Source organism: Trypanosoma theileri (genome assembly GCF_002087225.1).
Source record: "Trypanosoma theileri isolate Edinburgh chromosome Unknown TM35_Tth_1_V1, whole genome shotgun sequence".
Taxonomy (NCBI): Eukaryota; Euglenozoa; class Kinetoplastea; order Trypanosomatida; family Trypanosomatidae; genus Trypanosoma; species Trypanosoma theileri.
Genome location: NW_021639843.1, coordinates 1,300,260 through 1,320,526, shown reverse-complemented (window position 1 = coordinate 1,320,526; position 20,267 = coordinate 1,300,260). Strand labels below are relative to the sequence as shown.

General features: G+C 38.4%; 12 protein-coding genes across 12 annotated transcripts; all 12 read right to left on the bottom strand.

Moving 5' to 3' along the window:
• Positions 1–44: 44 nt before the first annotated feature.
• On the bottom strand, positions 45–1,808 carry TM35_000016140 (uncharacterized protein; the record flags this gene model as incomplete). Its single annotated transcript, XM_029021295.1, has 1 exon — positions 45–1,808. The coding sequence occupies one exon, from the start codon at positions 1,806–1,808 to the stop codon at positions 45–47; it is 1,764 nt and encodes a 587-aa protein (XP_028887803.1).
• A 509-nt stretch (positions 1,809–2,317) lies between these two features.
• On the bottom strand, positions 2,318–3,739 carry TM35_000016130 (putative vacuolar transport protein 4A; the record flags this gene model as incomplete). The annotated part of the gene is made up of 1 exon (XM_029021294.1): positions 2,318–3,739. The coding sequence occupies one exon, from the start codon at positions 3,737–3,739 to the stop codon at positions 2,318–2,320; it is 1,422 nt and encodes a 473-aa protein (XP_028887802.1).
• A 194-nt stretch (positions 3,740–3,933) lies between these two features.
• Positions 3,934–5,637, bottom strand: TM35_000016120 (uncharacterized protein; the record flags this gene model as incomplete). The annotated part of the gene is made up of 1 exon (XM_029021293.1): positions 3,934–5,637. The coding sequence occupies one exon, from the start codon at positions 5,635–5,637 to the stop codon at positions 3,934–3,936; it is 1,704 nt and encodes a 567-aa protein (XP_028887801.1).
• Positions 5,638–6,433: 796 nt separating this feature from the next.
• On the bottom strand, positions 6,434–8,029 carry TM35_000016110 (cytochrome p450-like protein; the record flags this gene model as incomplete). The annotated part of the gene is made up of 1 exon (XM_029021292.1): positions 6,434–8,029. The coding sequence occupies one exon, from the start codon at positions 8,027–8,029 to the stop codon at positions 6,434–6,436; it is 1,596 nt and encodes a 531-aa protein (XP_028887800.1).
• A 305-nt stretch (positions 8,030–8,334) lies between these two features.
• TM35_000016100 (uncharacterized protein) lies at positions 8,335–8,736 on the bottom strand (the record flags this gene model as incomplete). Its single annotated transcript, XM_029021291.1, has 1 exon — positions 8,335–8,736. One exon carries the CDS (start codon positions 8,734–8,736, stop codon positions 8,335–8,337), a length of 402 nt encoding a protein of 133 aa, XP_028887799.1.
• A 466-nt stretch (positions 8,737–9,202) lies between these two features.
• Positions 9,203–10,588, bottom strand: TM35_000016090 (uncharacterized protein; the record flags this gene model as incomplete). Its single annotated transcript, XM_029021290.1, has 1 exon — positions 9,203–10,588. One exon carries the CDS (start codon positions 10,586–10,588, stop codon positions 9,203–9,205), a length of 1,386 nt encoding a protein of 461 aa, XP_028887798.1.
• Positions 10,589–10,946: 358 nt separating this feature from the next.
• On the bottom strand, positions 10,947–11,600 carry TM35_000016080 (putative rRNA maturation factor; the record flags this gene model as incomplete). Its single annotated transcript, XM_029021289.1, has 1 exon — positions 10,947–11,600. The coding sequence occupies one exon, from the start codon at positions 11,598–11,600 to the stop codon at positions 10,947–10,949; it is 654 nt and encodes a 217-aa protein (XP_028887797.1).
• A 263-nt stretch (positions 11,601–11,863) lies between these two features.
• On the bottom strand, positions 11,864–13,150 carry TM35_000016070 (uncharacterized protein; the record flags this gene model as incomplete). The annotated part of the gene is made up of 1 exon (XM_029021288.1): positions 11,864–13,150. The coding sequence occupies one exon, from the start codon at positions 13,148–13,150 to the stop codon at positions 11,864–11,866; it is 1,287 nt and encodes a 428-aa protein (XP_028887796.1).
• A 470-nt stretch (positions 13,151–13,620) lies between these two features.
• TM35_000016060 (BRCA1-associated protein) lies at positions 13,621–15,144 on the bottom strand (the record flags this gene model as incomplete). The annotated part of the gene is made up of 1 exon (XM_029021287.1): positions 13,621–15,144. The coding sequence occupies one exon, from the start codon at positions 15,142–15,144 to the stop codon at positions 13,621–13,623; it is 1,524 nt and encodes a 507-aa protein (XP_028887795.1).
• A 384-nt stretch (positions 15,145–15,528) lies between these two features.
• Positions 15,529–16,038, bottom strand: TM35_000016050 (uncharacterized protein; the record flags this gene model as incomplete). The annotated part of the gene is made up of 1 exon (XM_029021286.1): positions 15,529–16,038. One exon carries the CDS (start codon positions 16,036–16,038, stop codon positions 15,529–15,531), a length of 510 nt encoding a protein of 169 aa, XP_028887794.1.
• A 447-nt stretch (positions 16,039–16,485) lies between these two features.
• Positions 16,486–17,682, bottom strand: TM35_000016040 (uncharacterized protein; the record flags this gene model as incomplete). The annotated part of the gene is made up of 1 exon (XM_029021285.1): positions 16,486–17,682. The coding sequence occupies one exon, from the start codon at positions 17,680–17,682 to the stop codon at positions 16,486–16,488; it is 1,197 nt and encodes a 398-aa protein (XP_028887793.1).
• Positions 17,683–17,960: 278 nt separating this feature from the next.
• On the bottom strand, positions 17,961–20,186 carry TM35_000016030 (DNA cross-link repair 1A protein; the record flags this gene model as incomplete). Its single annotated transcript, XM_029021284.1, has 1 exon — positions 17,961–20,186. The coding sequence occupies one exon, from the start codon at positions 20,184–20,186 to the stop codon at positions 17,961–17,963; it is 2,226 nt and encodes a 741-aa protein (XP_028887792.1).
• Between the last annotated feature and the right edge of the window lie 81 nt (positions 20,187–20,267).

Sequence of the window (20,267 nt, the reverse complement as noted above, 5' to 3'; positions counted from 1 at the left end):
AAAAAAAAAAAAAAAAAAAAAATAAACCATTAATGGTAGATTAGCTATTTCCTTACAAATTTCAATCGACTCATATTAGATTCTTTTGTTGCCGTATTCGTAGATACCATATCTTCAGGTTTCCATTCACACAGCACTGCAATAGCCGCTCTAAGAGTGGTATAGTAATAGGCCCGCTCTGATGTATCATCAGAATCACCCAACAACTCAATAAAATTGACGATAAAACAAAGATCCGAGACATCAGATTCACAGAGAAGATGAATATAAAGAGGAATCATATCATCAGCTGAAAGACCATCCTTCTCAAGTAAATTAAAAAGACTCGATGATGAGCGTAGCTGTGAAGAAGGTAATTTTTCTTCACTGTTTTCAGATGATGAATCTAAGGAAAACATTGAAATTTTGGCATCATCCTGGCGTCTACCATTTTCCACTGTTGGGAGTGAAAAAGATAAATCCGAAAATGTTCTCTTCATTTCATCCACAGAGAGCACAATAGACTTACAACTATTTGATTGAAACTGAGGTATATTATGTGTGTTATCTTTTTCAAGAGAATCTTGAATTTCATTACTTTCACTTGAGAGAGAAAGGACAATCGATTTTGCCTTTGAAGGTCCATTCATTGGGGATCTTAACAATAATGGTGAAGTATAAGACCCTACAGTGGCATTGCACGTTTCTCCATTTCTACAACTTGCAGAGAGTCCTTCATTCACATTACTGTAATACCCGAATTTAGATGCCACGTGAAGTGTTAAGTAAATACAGGCAGCAATATTGACTAATTGATCTAAAAAGTCATTAGGATTTCTTAGTGTCATTAAGAGTTCAAAATGACGTAAAACAAGTTTATAGTTAATAGAACGTAAATCTTTTCGAACGTTAAAAATTTTTGCAGATTTACCTCGTAATAATTCACGATTTCGATTAAATAATTCTTCCCTATTTACCAAATCCTCATCTCTACGAAGGAAAAACATTATCTTATCAAAGTTAGGTGTAATAATAACTTTTTGAATAATATCCTCAACACACATTACTACTTCTGAGTAGGTTATTCCACGTTGCGATAAATAACTTTCTTCCATTATATTTATCGCACATTCATCTCTTATATTATCTATAGATCGACGAAGTTGAGGTAAATTCATTTCATCATATTCACTTTTTGCTTTCCATGTCAATGCCAATTTATTTAGTTCTTCAGCACTTTGTATTTTTCCATTTCGTAATGTTCTGTTAATTTCACACCTTAATTTTATTGAACGATAACCACGATGGGTAGAAGCCCCACTAGTATTACTAAGATGAGCACCAGGTAATGGTATAGCTCCACTAACTAACTGCTCCATAAGAATACTTTTTCGTTTCCCATCGTTATCATTATTATCATCATCATCACGATCACCATTACCAATTAAAATATCAACAGCATTCGCTGCTGCGACATATCGTTGAATTTTAAAAGCAATTTCTATAGCCTTTGGTGTATAATAATAATAAACATGATCATCACGAACATGAATACAGAAAGCTTTTTTACCCTTTAGACCTATCGTTGTAATAGATGTAAGAGGGAATTGTTTTGTAATTTTCGGAACTGTATTATTTCCTTGTGAAGGTTTACAGTTATATATATGTGTAGATGTGATTTCCAGCAAACGTTCCTGCCGTAACCATTTATGACGATGATGTTTTTTAACTACTGCGTACTGCATATCATTAACGGAAAGATGATTGTTTTTATTCCCCTTCGTGGATCGATGTTCCACTGTATGATTTCTCTTGCTATCATTGGGCATTTCTCTCACCACTAGAAAATTATCTTTTTCTTCTTTTCTTTTTCTTTTAGAAACAGTCCTTCTTCTTCCCCTCCTCCTCCTCCTCCCTTTAATTCCTTGTTGATGGTGCTTATGGGTTGGATGGAGAGTCTGAGAGTAAAGGCGAGAGTGCACCTGTGTATATTAGCGAAAGCCAAAAAAGAAAAAAAAAAAATAGACAAGAGAGGAAACAATAGAGAAAAAAAAAAAACTCAACTCCCCAGTAAAATACACATACATACACACACATACGTACAAAGAGGAATAATAAGGAAATAAAGATTTAAAAAGGTTCAATAATAATAAGAAAAAAAAAAGATATGATTTTATAGTAGACTATAAAAAATGAAGGAAAAGAGAGAAACAAGAAAAACCAGGATAGAAAACTCTGTAAAAAAGTATTTATCATTTAAACAACAACAACAACAACAGAAAAAATAAAAAATAACATAACCCAAGCCCACTCTATTACATATATTGTGTATAGGTAATTATCCGGTAGTACGTTTTTCTCGTCTTCGCCATTGTGAGAATTTCTCCATCTCTTCTGCAGAGACACTCGGTGGAAACGCACGTATAGCAGTTTCAAAATCATCTCTGCCAACATCTGGCACGTGAAGCTGCGCTGCAGGAATACTACACAGAGAGATCGCACCCTCATCATTCTCTGAACACGGCACATATTGTGTAGATGCTGTGAGATGATCCTCAATCCCAACAGAGAGAGGCGAAACAGGAACACAACGTACATACGATGACTGAGCAATTCTGTGAATAGGCTCCATAATGGCATGCTGAACAACATGACGAATATCGGATGCGGAATACCCTTCCGTGTAATTAACAAGCCAATCCAAATCACTTTCAGTGAGACTGTGTGGTATTTGCTGTAACTCTGATAAAAACAGTTGACGACGTGCAGAGGGTGAGGGAAGACCAATAAACACGAGATAATCAAAACGACGACGAAAAGCAGAATCCAACTCCCATGGTAAATTTGTCGCTGCTATAATAGTAATATGACCAGAGTCAAGACTTTGCATTTGAAGAAGTAACTCCGTCTTAATTCGTCGTGAGGCCTCACTTTCATTAGACCCACCACGCTCACCGCATATAGCGTCCACCTCATCAAAGAAAAGAACACTACGAGGGAGTTCTGCTGCAGCTTCAAAGAGCCGTCGCACATGACGCTCGGACTCTCCAATCCATTTACTTAATATATCTGCAGAGGAAATAGTGAAAAGCGGTGCATTATACTCTGTAGCTGCTGCGGCGGCAAGTAATGTCTTTCCAGTACCGGGTGGACCATACAGTAAAATACGACGCGGTGGTCGTCGTGGTGCCTTAAATAACTGTGGAAACTGCAGCGGAAGTGTAGTTGCTTGTTTTAGCGCTATGATAGCCTCTTCACATCCCACAACATCTGCCCACCGCACAACTTTATTATTATTATTATTATTATTATTATTATTATTATTATTATTATTATTATTATTATTATTAATACCATCACCTCTGCTTTCAGTTCGCACCGCGGAAACTTCTTCAAAGGCACTTGTTTCACCATTTATTGTCTGTGGGGGACAATTAGATGCCTTTTCCAATGTATCTAGACTGTAGGTATTGTCGTTATGGTTGCCGCCATTACCCAATTCGTCTCCTTCTGGTTGAAGATCAAGAACGCTTAGAAATGTGCGAGAAACATGATTGTAAATACTACAACGGTAGGGTGTCTGATCGTATGTTTGTATAAGAGAGGTACATTGCAAAATAGCACGCAGTGTTTCTTGAATTCGACGAATAGAGATTACAGTTGCCTTTTTACTGTGACCATGGAGAAGCAATAACTCCCGCACCTCTGCAGAGAGACGAAGTGCCTCATCAATCTTCCGTGATGATAGGGACGCCGTCATTTCTCCACTACCACCTCTCTCTCTTTCTCTTTCTCTTTCTCTCGTCTATCACACATAGACATATCAAACAAGGTAAAGAAAAAGAGGGGAAAAAAAAGAAGAGAAAGAGAACACTATACAAGACAACAACTCTCTTTCCTCACATTACACATACACACAGACATAAATACAAAGAAAGAAGTATATATTAACTGTTAAGGATAAAGTGCTGGATATCGCACAAGTGGACGACGACGGCCGCGGTTTCGCAAAAGAACTCCAACCGCTCTTTCCACCGCCGCCAGTCGTCGCTCTACACGCCGCCGCCAACTGCCAACACGTCGCACCTGCGGCACAGCGCGGGTTACACGAAGATTTCCAACAACACACACCGTCGCATTATTACGGCTTGTGTTTGTGTTATTCTTGTTTGTATTGTTCTCTGTGTTTGGCTGTTGCCGCTGTTCATCATCGGCGTTGAGGGGAGTACCAGAGAGCATAAGGACATCATCTGACTGTGGAGTCCACGCCACCCCAGCCATCCATTCAGTAGGAGCGTTTGGTTTAATGACACCACAAGACTCTAACTGAAGTTTCTCTTCATTGCAGCCAAAAAAAGCAGCACATTTTCCATCAAAGAGACAAAATGTATCATAGTCTTGAGAATCACAGTGATTTGTACGCCGTAGTAGAGGAATTACACTAACAGAAGAACCAAGTTTTGCAAGTACATGTTCACACTCTGGAGATAGTACTTCTATTACTTTAAATTCAACAGAAGAAAGTGCTTCCACAGATTTAACGTTTTGCTTCCCCAAATGGGCCACTTTAGAAGTCTTTGATTTTTCTTGGGAAACTCTTATACAAAGTACATGAGGAACTACATAATCCATTCCAATCTGTGGTTGAGCAATTAAGAGTGATGATCCTCCAATAATATGTGGTCTGGATACCGAAGAACGACATACATCATTCCATGAAGGAAGTTGTGACGCAAACTCTGAATTATCCGTTTCCATTATTTCAAAGGGAACACCATCTGAACGTTGTAATGATAATGTAGGAAGATGTAAAATTTTATTTTCTTTTTTCTTTTCTGTCTCACCAAATACACAAAATGTGGTTTCATACCCTGTTTTAACTTGATAGCAGGAACTAGATGCTATACCAATATAACGTGTAGATGGTCCCATAATAATACAGCGAAGAGGTGCAGGAGAAACAGAATGGGATTCCCACTCAAATACTGTTACACTTCCAAGAGTACAACCAACTAGAAGCGCTGCCCCAACAGATTTTTGTGAAACACCAGCAATAGTGTTAAAAGGACCAATATTAAATTCATGAGTTTCCGGGTTTACTTTACCACTAGTAGATTGTGTCGGAAATGCAAAACTGTGTATTCGTTGATGACCAGCAACAACAACTACAGGACAACCAAGGACTGTTAAAGCACAGATATCTACAGCATGGGTTTCAGCACGTAAAAGTAACTCTTCAATTTCCCCTATATCACTGTTATCACTGTTGCTTTCATTATCATCATTATCGCTATTATTACTATCATCTTGCATTCCTGATGATAGGCATATCACTTCTCCTGCGGAGCTCATCAAAGCAATCACCGTCAGGCCTGCCCATACTACTTTAGCGATTCCATCCCCAGACTCCATACTTAACGAGAATGTACGACGCCCAACTGTCATTGGGGTTGAACCTTCTTCCACTGTCATTATTGTCAGTTCCCCATCACACGATGTAGAGAGCGATAGAGTAGCGACAGCAATTAAATTGTATGTGCGTGTAGTAGTAGTAGTAGCAGCTGCAAGAATTCCAGTAACAGCGCGTGTGCGTGATGCCCCTGCTTGGGGCATATATGCCACACCACGCAGGGACTTTTCTCCTGCTGCTAGATACATCGTCTAAAGGATGATTTCCTGCCAATTCCGGAGTAAGAAAGAAGGATAAAGAAATAAAAAAGAAAAAGAAAAAGCAACACAATACAAAAACAAGCAAAAAACAATAATAATAACAGAAAAACATTAGAGACCTACGGTTTCTCACTCTTTAACTACTTCAAATCAGAGAAAATGATAGTAAGGCATGTGAAAAGAAGAACTGAACCAAAAGAAAGAAAAAGAATAGCATATAAGTTGTTTTCCCATAGAAACACCACGAAAGAAGGAAAAAAAAAGAAAAAGAAAGCATTTATCATAAGTCTCGGGGTTTTTTTTTTTTTTTTTTTTGCATCTATCCTAACGCTGTTGAGAACAAGCCCAGAGAGAGGGTCACACATACGAAAAAAAAAAGGTCAACAATAGTGTCGGTGACAAAATGAATGAATCAACGAGAGAAACGAAATAAACTGCAGGAAGAAAACAATACATATTGCCACCATTTTTTAAAAAAAAGCGAGACATAACGAAATTTGAAGAACCGAGACTTTTACAGAACCATAGGGATCTAAAAGTAGCAACAAAAGAAAAAAAAAATAATAATAAAAAGATGCAATAGATCACATATCACTCAAATTCTTTCTGTCAAATAAAGAAAGAGCAACTTTAGACGCCGTTTTTTTTCCCCCAGAAAACCTCTGCTTACATAACAGGAAAAAAAAAACCAAAGAAATATGCTAACCACCCCCCATTAGCATAAATCAAGGTAAATAAATATATATATATTACTTCTTTTATATGTTAAAATTCAAATGAGACATTACACCATTACAGCTTCACATCTTGTGGGGAATTGTATTGCTGTTTCATACTCTTGTAGAATCCGTACACTCTTCATCATAGCATCTGTTGATACATCCGGACGGCGTATGAGTCGTACACGACAAGGATCTGGCGAAGACATAGTGAATGAAAACTGCGTGCGTGGAAAGGCACCTACAGACTCCACACGTAAATGTCGTATAAACACCGCTGTTGCGATCAGTACTTCATAATATCCATACTCTTTACCAATGCAATTGCGGTTACCTACACTAAATGGCATATACCCACAGTTCCCACAACGACTGCGGAGTTCCTGTCCTTCACCTTGCAACCATCGTTCTGGATGGAATTCATCGGCATCATCGCCGTAGATTGTAATAGAGCGATGAACAGCGAATATGTTAAGTACGCAAACAGATCCTTTTGGAATCACCACATCTGAGGATGGGAGATAAACATCTTGCAGAGCATCACGGTAAATAAGCGGGGCACTGGGAAAGAGACGCATAGCCTCCCGCACCACAGCAACAAGATATTCACATGATAAAAGTTCTTCAATCGTTGGGCAAGAACAGGTTGCAGGCATAATCATTTCCAATTCATCATAAAGACGATTCTGAACTTTCTCATTACGTGCAAGAAGAGCAAAGAGAAAATTTAATGTATTGCTTGTTGTATCATGTCCTGCAAAAAGAAATGTAACTAGATGATGTACCACATCTTTTCTGTCAAAATGAATATTTAATTCTTCAATAAGTGCATCTAATACCACTCGTCTTTTAGAGCTATTATCATCTTCCTCATTATTTTGTATGAGTGCATTACTAATCTCTATTAATATTTTCTCAGCTTCCTTTTGTGAAGGAGTTCGGTAATACGGGCAAAGATAATTAAGCCGATTAAATTTTGTCATGATAGAAAATGCCTCAAGCACCACAACAGAATCTTCCACAGATGCACGAAATGCCGCTTCACTTACAATACCAAGTGTCATTCGATGCATATGTTCAGAAATGTTAATAGTCACAATACCATCACCAGCGCAAATGAGGAGTTTAAGAAAAATATTCAGTTGACGAAGGACATGCACTCGCATCACTTCATTAGCAATTCCTCTGATATTTGAAGAACTAAAAACAGACTGCAAGATACGACGATGAACTCTGTGCTTTTCCTTATCCATCATTGCTAATAATCCATCACCAATAACGGCACGTAAAAGAATATAACCCGTATGTTTACAAAAGTTGGCTTCCTGTCGAAGTAGAACTTCTTCAAGATCTTCTGATTTTGAAATAATGATATGAGGACGGAAGAAGATACGCATGAGAAAGGGATGATGATGGAAAAACCGTGTCCATTGTAAAAGACGGAACATGGATTCATCTTTATGAAGAACATAGAAATGCTGCATGAAGAAACGACGTACATGGCGGGTAAAAAATCCATCATTTTCTTCATGTGAAGTAATCGGAGGACTTGGAATGCCTGGTGGATTTAATAAAAGAGAACGAATAAACCACACTCCAAGGAAAATAATTGTAGTCGGAACCCCCGTTACGAAAATTCTCTTAACATATAAAGAAAGCATCTAAACACAGAGACACACAACTCTTATTATTATTTTATTTTATTTTATTTTTTGAATTTTCTGTTTATGTAGAATGAAGGAAAAGGTTTGCTTCCTTCTTCTTTTTCGTGATTTTATTATCGTATGAAAATTCAGAATATAAAACAAACAAACAAACAAAAAAAAAAAGAGCACATGCCTAAAACGATAAAAAAAAAAAAAAATACACAACCATATATATATGAAGCCTATCATACCAAAAAAGATAAAAATACAAAATACAAAAAAAATGGAACATTTCAATATTGAAAAAATAAAAATTGTGACTAATTCAGCTTTGCACCAGGTGGAAGTTTGTGAACTGTCTTTGCACGTTCCGCCTTTACTTTCTGCGCCTCTTCATATGCCTTTCGACGGGAAAGTTGAAACGTAATGGATTCTCCTGGTTTTGGGTTTCGTTGGGAGTGGAGTGCCTGTAGAAATGAGCCGGCGTGGTCCATGAGAAATCGCTGCTTCTCTGGATCTGTTTCATGTCTGTGTTCTCGCCATTGTTCAATTAGCCGGCGCTGCAGAAACTGACGGGCATGACGTGATTTCACTTTTATGTCGATAGAGCGATAACACATACGCAGTAATGAGTAGGCGGATGTAATTTGTAGAACCTCCTGCTGTGCATTCGTAGACGGTGGTGATGGCGATGCGAAGAGAGACGATGTACGACGGAGCATTTATATAAATATATATATATGTCTTAAAAGTTTCTTTTTTTTTTTCTTTGATTTATTTCTCTATCTTTTGATATTCCTCTAGTTTGTATGTAAGTGTAAGTGTCTGCAAGAGTATATTGTTGACGATATAATGGGATCTAAATAATGTGGTGTGATACGTCGTGTACACCCTTGTGCCGTTTATCAAAAAAGAATAAAAAGAAAAAGGAAAAAAAAAAAAGAATAAAGAAGAGCAACCATCCATAAAACCTTCTTATTTCTTTTCCCTTTTAAATTAATGCTTGAGAGAGTTATAAAAGGGGATACAAACCTTTTCTGCAAACTATACACACACACACAAAAAAAAAAAACACACACACAAAAAAAGAAAAAAAAAAACTACAAATCAGCATTCCATTTTTCATACATTGTGCTCGTGTAATCGACAAGATGCATGCAAAACTCTCTTTCACTCAAAAAAGTTTTATCAGGGATACTCATCAATTGGCGGTAGGGAAGGTTCATTGGTGGTGAATGGGCGATACGATGGAGGAAGAGCACTATTGTCTGTACCCATCCACTCACCTGTTCTCCGTGCAAAAGCCTCAAAAAAACTTCCGGTTTCTGCCAATTCTCGCATAGTGAGTTGATCATTCGATAGAATTCGCTCTGTTTTATGTCGTTGACAGGCTAAATGAATTCGATGCAGATATGCCTCACCAGAACAGGCAGCAATTCCTTTAAGTGAAACATATGTGAGTTTTGATTTTCGAATAGCTGTAGAAAGTGCCACTGCCTTACTTGCGGGTACGTGTATACCATCAAGGAGAAGTACCTGAAGATTTGGCATTTCTGGTAAGCATCGAATAAGGGCACATACTTCAGCTCGTGTCAAACAAGTATAACCTAGATCTAACTCTTCGAGGAGACAGCATCCTTGAAGTAGAAAATCTTGAAATGTTAACATATCTCCTCCACCGAAGCGATTACCACGTAAACTAAGTCGTCGAACAGATGTTCGACTCAATAACATTGCTAACATATATGTGCATGAAGTATTGATCCAATTATAGGAAAGATTTAAATACCTCAATTGTGGTTGAAGTGCACGACAGTGATTAAATCCACAAAGTAACAATAATAAAGTAGCAGCTCCAACTTCACAGAATGGAATTGAAAAACATTCCAACGCATGAGACGCATTACGAAGAACACCATCAAATAGTAAAACATTTGCTCGTTCTGGGGTTAATGCTATATGGTCTAGATGAAGTAATGTAAAAACAGCTCCTTTACGTCTCATATGTAATGCTATATCGGCTAAAAACTGATTTTCTGTCTCTATACTGCGTATACCCCATGGGATCATTGGTGGATGGTGTTCCTCCATTTGCATACTTAAAGGCAATACTCGCAGTGAAATCCACCACTCATGCCGGAGACGAAACTCATTCTTCCACTCCGGCCTCGGCACAGGTGTATTCCACTTACACCGCGTTGGGGCCGTTGTGAAGTTTGTAAAGAGCGCATCTACCACTTCGTCCACAACGTGGCAGTGCGGCGCATCGGGCGATGTGAGACGTGCGGCGTCTTCGTCGGTGAAGTTCCGCAGCTCGAGAGCCGCAGCAACGGCAATGATGTTCGAACTGCAGCCCGTCAGTGGTGGTTGGAGAGAGTTGAACGACCGACGAAGGGAGATCTCTCGCCGGCTCACAATATCGCCATACAACTCTTTTTCTTGTTCTTCTCGTTGTTGTTGTTGTGTGAGAAGGTGTGGGCGTCGTTTGGGAGCGGCAAAGCGTAGCGGTACACGGCCTGATGACACCACAGCGGCCAGTAACGGTTGCTGTGTACTTTTGTGCAGCTCACCCATTCCCTTCTCTAAATAAATATATATATAAATATGTATATATAAATGTATATAAATATGTATGTAAATATGTATATTTATATATGTGTATACACTCACACACACACACACACACACACTGTACACGTATGAGGTGAGTACGTCAATGAATAAATGAATGAAAGAGAGAGAGTGCAAAGCTGGATTAAGAGAATAGTGGGTACCCACGATCATTACCAATGTTACAACAACAGTCATATGAACGAGATAAAAAAATAAATGAATAAAAATAAAAAAAAAAAGAGATGTACCAAGAAATAAAAACTGCATTTTTCGTTTTCATCTCTTCAATTTTCCAATTACTTTTTGTTTTTCCCCCTCCTCATGGTCTTGTTGAGGACAAAATAATTTCCATACCATCTAACTCTGGCAAGTACCCAGGACACCTGCGACGATAGGCATTCAACTGATGCATCATAAATTTTTCTCGCCTCGACATTCTTTTCCATTCATCTGCGGTATCATGATCGTATCCCAACGCATGCAACACTGCATGTATTAATGCTGCTTGCAGATAAGAATGAAAAGGTAAATTTCTTCCAGGCTGATGAAGACAACGCTGCCAGATGTATTCAACACTAAAATAAATCTCTCCAAGGTCCATAAGCATAGTACGTCGTTGTAACTGGAATATTTGTAAATCTGTCTTGATATTATTATAGTCACCATCATTATCATTCTCCTTTTCTTTAAAAGAAAAATTTGAGTTTCCAAGAATAACATCATTCATTAAGCGAACATCAGAAGTACCACTTCCACTACCAGGAAAGGTTAGAACATCTGTTGGTTTATCAATTCCACGACACTCATAGTTGAGTGAGTGCATTTGTGAGGGTTGTACAAAATGAATAGACAACTCCACAGCAGAAGGAGCACGCTCTATCCACAATACGGCTTCTGTCAGTTTCTGTGCAGCGGCAGCAAATTTGGGTGTTGCACCATGAACGCAAACATGATGGAAAAAAGGCTTCCGCATTACACTTATTAAATATGGAAATAGTATAAATATAGATATGTGTATGTATATAAGAGGAGGAAAGAGAGGCCATAAAAAAAAAAAAAAAAACATTGAGGCATTGGAAATTTTTTTTCTCATTTTTTTATTATTTTTATTTTCGTTCCATAAGCAAATACTCTTTAGACTGCAGAGTAAGATTGAAAAGAGAGAAAGAAAGAAAGAAAAAAAAAGTTCGCAACTTATCCATAACCACTCTTCTTCTTTTTCCTCCCCAAAATTTATTAGTGTAACTTTTGAAAAATAGTATGTTCCCAATCCATTGGTGGACCTTGCGCAACTTTTACATGAGATGCACGTATAAACTCATTACACCAAGGTATGAAGGCACCACTACTAACAATATGAGTGGAAGTCTTCTTCTCTTCTTCGTCATTACTATCATTTTTCAGAATATCCGTTCGTGGCCATTCCAAATCTTGAATGGGAGGAACATCCCAAATTTCTTTTTCGAAAGTAATAAAACCCTGTGACTGTGAAGTTTCCACCTTTCGAACACATTTAGCCACAGCCTCCAGAAGTCTTACTAATGCAACAGTTACACATTTAGAAAAGTTTTCACCTATAAACCCACGAAACATACGTGCAAATAACACAAAATGCATAGTATCCAACTGAATTTGTTTTTCCCGTGGTGAACTTAATTGTTTTTCCTCTGCAACGGAGGCAATGGCTAATGCTCCACGTTCCCATACACGCGCAACGATCTCATGACAGGGTCTATTATCTGTTAAGTAAGGTCGGTGCATCCAACCATACACTAGATTAGCCATAGAAGTAAAACAGAAATAAATGGAAGGATGTACTCCATTCACAAGTATCACAGAGGAGGAAGAACTCCAGTTTAAGTTCCAATAGTCAGGGAACACCATTTCTTCTACAAATAATCCAATATATCGATCAACTAACGCATTATATGACTCTATAAGTTTTACTGTGGTAGCACTAGCATTATTACTAACAATACCAGTATCTGTAGTAACTGTAGAATTAGCATCACCGCAAAAGAGGTAATATTCCTGAAGAAGTTCAACTATTACTGTCACTTTCTGCATTTCCCATAATGGAGGAATCAATGATGAGAGAGATATCTTCCGTTGACAAATATCAGAGACAAGAATTTGTATAATTTCTTCCACGCATGCAGTGTTAGCTACTGCTATTTTGCCACCATATTTGCTAACAACAGAAAACTCTACAGAAGCCACAATTGCTTCAAGTAGTGACCTAGAAGACTGAAGTGGAGACTCCTTCGCTACATAAAGAGTAGCCTCTTTGAGAAATGACGGCCAAAGTGAATTGAGTTCTACCATTACTTCTTCATTCCCTTTTTTCTGCTGTTGTGGGCCATCATCACTAAATGCATCTCCGTTATCTGGTGTTGACCACAGTAGAACCATGTCCGCGCAGAGTTTCTCAAAGGACTCACGGGAGTTGTAATGATAACTACGGTCACCCTTCACACGTCCAAGAATATACGACGCTTCAGGTAATGCATGATATTTATCCATCCGTTACTCAAAATAGAGGTGTAGCCTAATTTACCTTTGTTCGGTTTATCTATTTCTTTCTCTTTCTCTTGACAATCTCCCCCTATTTGTCTTTTGTATATGGGTACGAGGTGATCCCCTCAAAAAAAAAAAAGAAGAACAATGATTATTAAGAGAGGAAAAGAGTGTGATATAGATATTTTTTCAGAGAATCCAAAAAAAAAAAAATAATGAATGTAATAAAATAAAAAGTTGATTTAATAAACAGAGAAAGAAAAAAAAAGCAACACATTTTTCATTGACAGAGTATCGAAGATATATTTGAAATTCTTGGAGAAGCTTACTGAAAAAGCAAAAAAAAAAAGCCAACAAATTGATAATGGTATAAATAAATAATAGCAATAATAATAATAATAATAATAATAATAATAATAATAATAATGGCAATAAACAACAATAGTTCGACATACCAAATAAACCCATTTCAAATACTATTTCTTCTGTTTCTTTTGTTTATTTGTCTTTTTTGTACTATTGTCATTGCCGTCACCCATCACACAAATGGTTTGGCAGCTATCACCACCTAACCTATTTTCAAGCTGTTTACGCATCCGTACGTTTGTTTCAACCTCCTTAATAGTTTCCTCAAGGTCAGCAATCTCAACTAAGAGACGATGTTCTCCCGTAGCGTAGTATTCTACTACACTACGAAGCTCACTATTGAGTTCATTCAGCAATTCTGTTAATCTTGACACTTCACATTTACACTGTTGCACCTCATCATCAAGATTTCGGTTTCCAAGAAATAAGGATAACCACCTCTGTCGAGCTCCACCATATTCTTTTTCCAAATTCATTTTACTATATATTTCTGTTGCATCAATATCATAAAATTTCTGTAGGGTAAGAGATAAATTTTGTTTACCCTGTTTTTGTAGTCGTTGTTGTTCTTCGTGCTCACTCTCATATTCTGCTCGACTAGTATCAAGTTGATGTTTAATCATTAACGCTAACGTTTCGTTAGACGTCTCAACCTTGGAGTCATACTTGGCATTAATGTGTTTCTTATTTGCCTTCTCCGCTGTAACAGTATCTCCTGTATCATCTACGAGAGATGATGGAAGATTATCCCTGTCTGGGTACTGTACACGTTGCATAGCACCGGTAGCTGTATCGAACAAAACAACCACACGGTGTACAAATGCATCACTATCGTAATCCCAAATCTGCTGTGTGAGCAGACTCATAGAAAAAAAATGGCGTTCCTGAAGGAAGTGGTGCTTTGCATGTTGTGCTTGGTAGCGACTGCAGCCGACAAAGCCACAGACAAGGCAAATCCATGGGTCTCCTGCGAGGTGACAGACTTCACAGGGTACATTGCTACCGCCTCCACGCTGCATGCGAAGCAGTGTGGTGCAGACCACACATGATGAGTGCTCTGTCATACAAGCACACGCTGAAGGTGGATCGCAGCGGCATGTGCGTGCCGTGTATCCTGTGAGTGTTGGCTCGAGCCTCTCAGCGCAGATGGTGCAAGTAGGCACAACGTAGTAATCTGCCCCCGGGTGTTCTTCATCTTGATCGCAGGGAAACACCATAACGCGTCGTGTGCCCAGCACGGGGGCGTCGTCTTCCTGAGCGCGTGCATGGAGGGCGATGGCTGTGAGGACGTCTGCGCAGTCGAGGGTCATGACGGTGCAGCCGCTGTGGGTGCAGGCGAGGAGGGCGCGGGGGCGCAGGGGGCTGTCGGGCGGGAGGCCGTCGGCGAGCCAGCGGAGATATCGGGCGACGGCCTCGACGGTGCCCGGGCGGAGGACCTCGCCGTCAAGGGGGTCGCGGGTGGGGAAGACGAGGAGGAGCGACCGCGTCGGCACAAACGGGACGAAGAACTCCCGCTTGAACTTCAGCCGCCGCAGGAGGACCACGCGTCCCACCACCGCACGAACTACACAGTCACCCGGCAGCTCACATGTCTGATCCTCGCAGAGGACATCTGTAACGTCGTACCTCAGCATACTTCATTTAGAAACCACACACACATATATATATATAGAGAGAGAGAGAGAGCGAAAGAAGGAAGGAAAGCAGTGCAAGAAAGAACGAAAGAAAAAGGGAGTAATGTTTTGCGGCAAGTGAGAAAGAAAAAAAGAAAAAGAAAAAAAAAATAAAAATAATAATAATACCAAACGATGCACTATACAAATGATGGATAGGAGGCATCAAAAATTGAGAAAAGCAAAAAAGAAAGAATAAAAAGAGAGAGGGAGAGTGAGAGACAGAAACGACCCACACATCTTTACTCTTTACCACTCTTTCCTTCTTTCCCCACCTTCTCTCTATTAATCTATGTGCCCATACAAGAGGGAAAGTAATATTGTGAAATAACTTTGACATCTTGGTCAATACTTTGTTCTTAAGTTAAACATCACTGGTCGTTTAGGTCGTAATTCTTTGTTTTCTTCCCCCTCTAGTAAATTCTCACCTTCTTTAATCGCGATATCATTTGTTGTTTCTTGCATCTCACACTGTGGACATCCACCACCCCGCACAACACGCTTTTCTACACTCATTGAAAAAGAATGCTGACATGTGGAGCACTTCCACCATACTGGAGCAACATAACCAATGCCAACAATTTCAGGGTAAAGATGCATGGGATTTTTATCATGATCCCACTCTTGTGCAATATCCGGGGCTGCTGTCTGTAATCGCGTTGGAAGATGAAATCGCTTACCAAGAAACATCTCCACACGTTTGCGATTGGCAACACGGAGATATGAGGCTTTCTGCCGTACTGCATATACTAAATTGCCACTGGGGGTTGTCTGGGACGAGGCGAGAGACGGTAGAAGAAACTGTGAATTGCTGCAGAAAAGCACTGGGGTAATGACAACATTAAAACGCCGCATTTTCTAATCCTATACAGATAAATGAGGTAATGCGAAAATAGTAATATGTTACAGAGCAAAAGAGAATAATAAAAAAAAAGGAAACAAATTTATAGTAGAGGTACATCATTTAGCATGGGAGAAAAGCACGCAATAACTTCTTTTTTTTATTTTTCATCTTTTTATTTATTTACCCATATTGGCTCTGATTTATTATCATGAGAAAACCATACTAGACATTGCAAATAGAAAAAAGAAAGAAACAAAAGAAAAAAAAAAATACATATTCGCTAACCCCTTTTTAGAACGCTTGCATTTTGTGTATTGCGTCTCTTCCAGAGAAGCAAAAAAAAAAAAAAAAACTACGTTGAACCCACTTTTATTAATATCATTTTTTTTTTTTGTTGTGTGTATGACATATCAAAGAAGAGAAGGAACATCAACAGAGAAAAAAGTAAATCACCTTCTCTACGATCGTACTTCAATGACTTCGCCACTCCCCATTCCTTTACCAACGCAGCGGGTTGTGACGCCAATCGTTTCCCCTCGCTTTCTGAGTTGATATACCATATCCACCACTTGACGAACTCCAGTACATCCCACAGGATGACCAAGTGAAATACCACTGCCCCATTGATTCACGCGATCAATTTTAAGTTCAGGATATTCCTTTATTGCTGCACCCACCACAGCTGCAAAGGCCTCATTAATTTCAAAGTAATCAATATCATCCAATTTTATACCTGCACGATTCATAATTTTAGGAAGTATCTTGAAAGCTCCTTCACCCATAAATTCCGCTGGAACACCAATATTACCATAGGCACGTAATTCAGCCAAAATAGGTAACCCAAGTTCCTTTGCTGCTTTCTCTGATGCTAAAACAATAGCAGCAGCAGCATCATTCATACTACTAGAATTTGCAGATGTAATTGTACCACCATTGGGTTTAAAATATGGTTTTTGTTTTTTAAAGAAATCCATATCATGTACTTTTGGTCCAGCATCCTTTATAACCATATGTACACCTTCCCGAGTCTTGACTTCAACAGGAGTTACATAGTCAAACATTCCCTTTTCCCATGCAATCACAGCATTTGCATGAGACCGAAAAGCAATTTCATCTTGTAGTTCACGTGATACATTATACTTCTCCACAAGACGTTCTGTTAAAAGTCCCATGAGTTCACCTTTCTTACCAACATTGTAATCCGTGAGTGCAGACATGAGACCATCTATCAAGATAAGATCACCATACATTTCTCTCTTTGTACGGCCTGTGAAGAGGTAACGGGGAACATTAGACATACTTTCCACTCCAGAAGCAACACCCACAGTTATTTCTCCAAGAGCAATACGACGTGCCACATCATGAATGGCAGCGGCTCCAGATGCGCAGTTCTCATGAACAGTTGTGCCTGCTGTAGTGGTGGGAGCCCCAATCGCATCACAGAGTGATCTTGCGATATTAGGACTGCGTGGATCTTGCATAACCCACCCAGTAGTTACATACTCCACGTGTTTGGGATCACACTTGGCGTGAGAGAGCGCCGCAACGGCAATTTGAGAGAGGAGAGGAAATGCAAGTAATGATGAGAGCTCCCCAGCAATGGCACCAATGGGACTTCGCGACCCTCCGCATATCACAACCTTTGCAAGAGACATTATTATTATTATTATTATTATTAATAATAAATATATTCAAATAAATAATAAATATATTTTTTCTTGTTTTACTACTCTTTGGCACTGTGTCTGCAAAAATCGAAGAAGAAGAAAAAGAATACAAAAAAAAAAGAATAGATGAAACACTAATACTGGAAAAAAAAACAAAAAAAAAAATGGATAAACACATTCCAATGATGGTAACAACAACAAGAAAAAAACGTCACTATTATTGTATAGAATAAAATAATATACGTTAAATATTAATACGAAACATATTAATCAGAAGAGTCACTAATATCAATAATAGAGGGATTAATTCCCACACAAACACAATCATCGTTATCAACATCAACAGATGAAGAAGACCAAGAAAGAAGAGTTGACTGCGCTTTTACCGCCTTCTGATCATTCAATGATGACTTTAACTCCTTCCTCTCGTTCACAGAATTAACCTCCTCATCATAGGTAGAGATATTTGTTTCTTCAATAATAGTAGAGTATAACTCATGCTTAACTAAACTTTGTGAACTGGAATATTTATCACCTTCCCTTTTGTTAACCATAATATCTGTTGAAACAGAGCGGAACTCCAAGTTACAACTATTCTCTTCTTCATTAATAGTGTTTGTTTCTGCAAGTGTATTAGTAGGAGCAAATGGATTTCGCTGTTTCTGCAATTGTGAAGAGATTATTTTTGTACACTCGGTCGTTATTCTGAGTGCTTCTTCCACTTTATGGATTGACTTGGAACTAAAGAAACGAGAGAGGGGTTGTGTATTAGAGTACTGTTGGCGTAAACGAGGAGCCTTCTCTGCAAATAACACTTCATGCCGTTTAAAAAGTTCTGGTGAAACCGTAGGTACGATACGTTCCGGATTTATAAATTGTACAAAGTCTAGAAGTTCAGAAAAACTACTATGCTCACTATATGGTACATGAAGTAATGTAATATAACTGTTCATTTGATATTTTTTTATTTTTTTTGTCCACCCTGTTGGTATCACACAAAGAACACCATCAAACTGTTTTAAATCAAGCATTTCATTATCCCAAAGTGGAAGCATTTCTTGATAGGATACCAAACGCTTATCACTATCTTCTATACCATTAACAGCTGTGGTGATATCGCTGCGTTGTCGTTTAACTTGTTTTCCACATACTGCAGAGAGAGAAGGGAAATCCAAAGAAGAAAGAGGAATAAGTATGGGTGTGAGAAAGTACCGTGTTTCTTCACAGGACTCTTCAGCTAAACCCAATGAGTCTACAGGAAAAAGACTCCTTACTACTCTTGATGATAATGAAGATGATGATGCTGCAGAAGGAGAAGAAGAGCCTAATATGTTTTCTGGTAGTTGAACTTCATGTTTATTAAAACCAGAAGAGATATCTCCATTACTTTGTGAAAAAGGAATAAAACGGTTTGGATAATAATCTAATTCTTGTAGAGATCTATACTTTTCAGGAGACACATATGTTGGAATAAACTTGACTTGTTGTTCCTCTTCCTCTTCCTCCTCATTTCTATTGGGAAACGGCAGGAAAGTTTCTTGAATAGAAAGTGCAATACGTTCTTTTCCAATAAAGTATGTTCCTATTAAAACCGCTACCGAAACTTTTTTTCCTCTTTTCTCATCTTTATCTTTTTCACTCTTACAATCACCATTACGATGATGATGATGATTATTATTATTATTATCACGTTGTAGAGCCAATGCACGCTCCGAAAAAACGTGTAATAATGTCTGATTAACTTCTCTCAAGACTTCTGTATGTGTGGGGAATTCAAAGCGTGGATCACAGTAAGTGTTATCAAGATAAAGTGTATTCACATTTCCCGTAATACACTTCAATACGGGATCATCCGCCATGTTGAACTCCCACTGTGGACGTGATAGTGTGGAGTAGAGGGAATTTGAATGTCCTCCATTAAACCGAAAGTCACCTGTGTGAAGAATGGTTCCAAAGATAGGAGAATAAAAGAGAAACATCACAGCTCCTGGACAATGATTGGCTGGAATTAATCGAACTGAAAAATAATCATGACTACAATTCATACTTCTATCATTTTCTGTATATTCATACAAGAGTTCACCATTTGTCAATGAAAAAACATACTCTACAAAAAATTCCATTCGCCTCACATAAGATTCCTCAACTCCAAGTTTCCAACATAGAATATTGGCTGTCGAACGACTAGCGTAAATTATTCCATGACGCCAACTATTGGTAATACCATTGTAGTGATCAGAATGAAAATGCGAGAGAAAAAATAATACACGAAACCCATTCATAGTCTTCATACAATCATTAGTTTCATTATTATCATTATTATTATTATCATTCTCCTTTATTCCAGAACAAGATTTTATGTAAGTACGTATATGACGAAATGCATCAACTAGTATAGCGATTGAACCACTTCGATATATTTCTCTCGAGCGCATATACTCCACGATGGGTCCTTCCTTTGAGAGAGCTTGAGTCTCCCCATTATCTCTCATGACTACACCCAAAAGGACAAGAAAATCAAAATAAAAAAAAAAATATTAAGGAAATAGCAACAACAACTATATATATATATA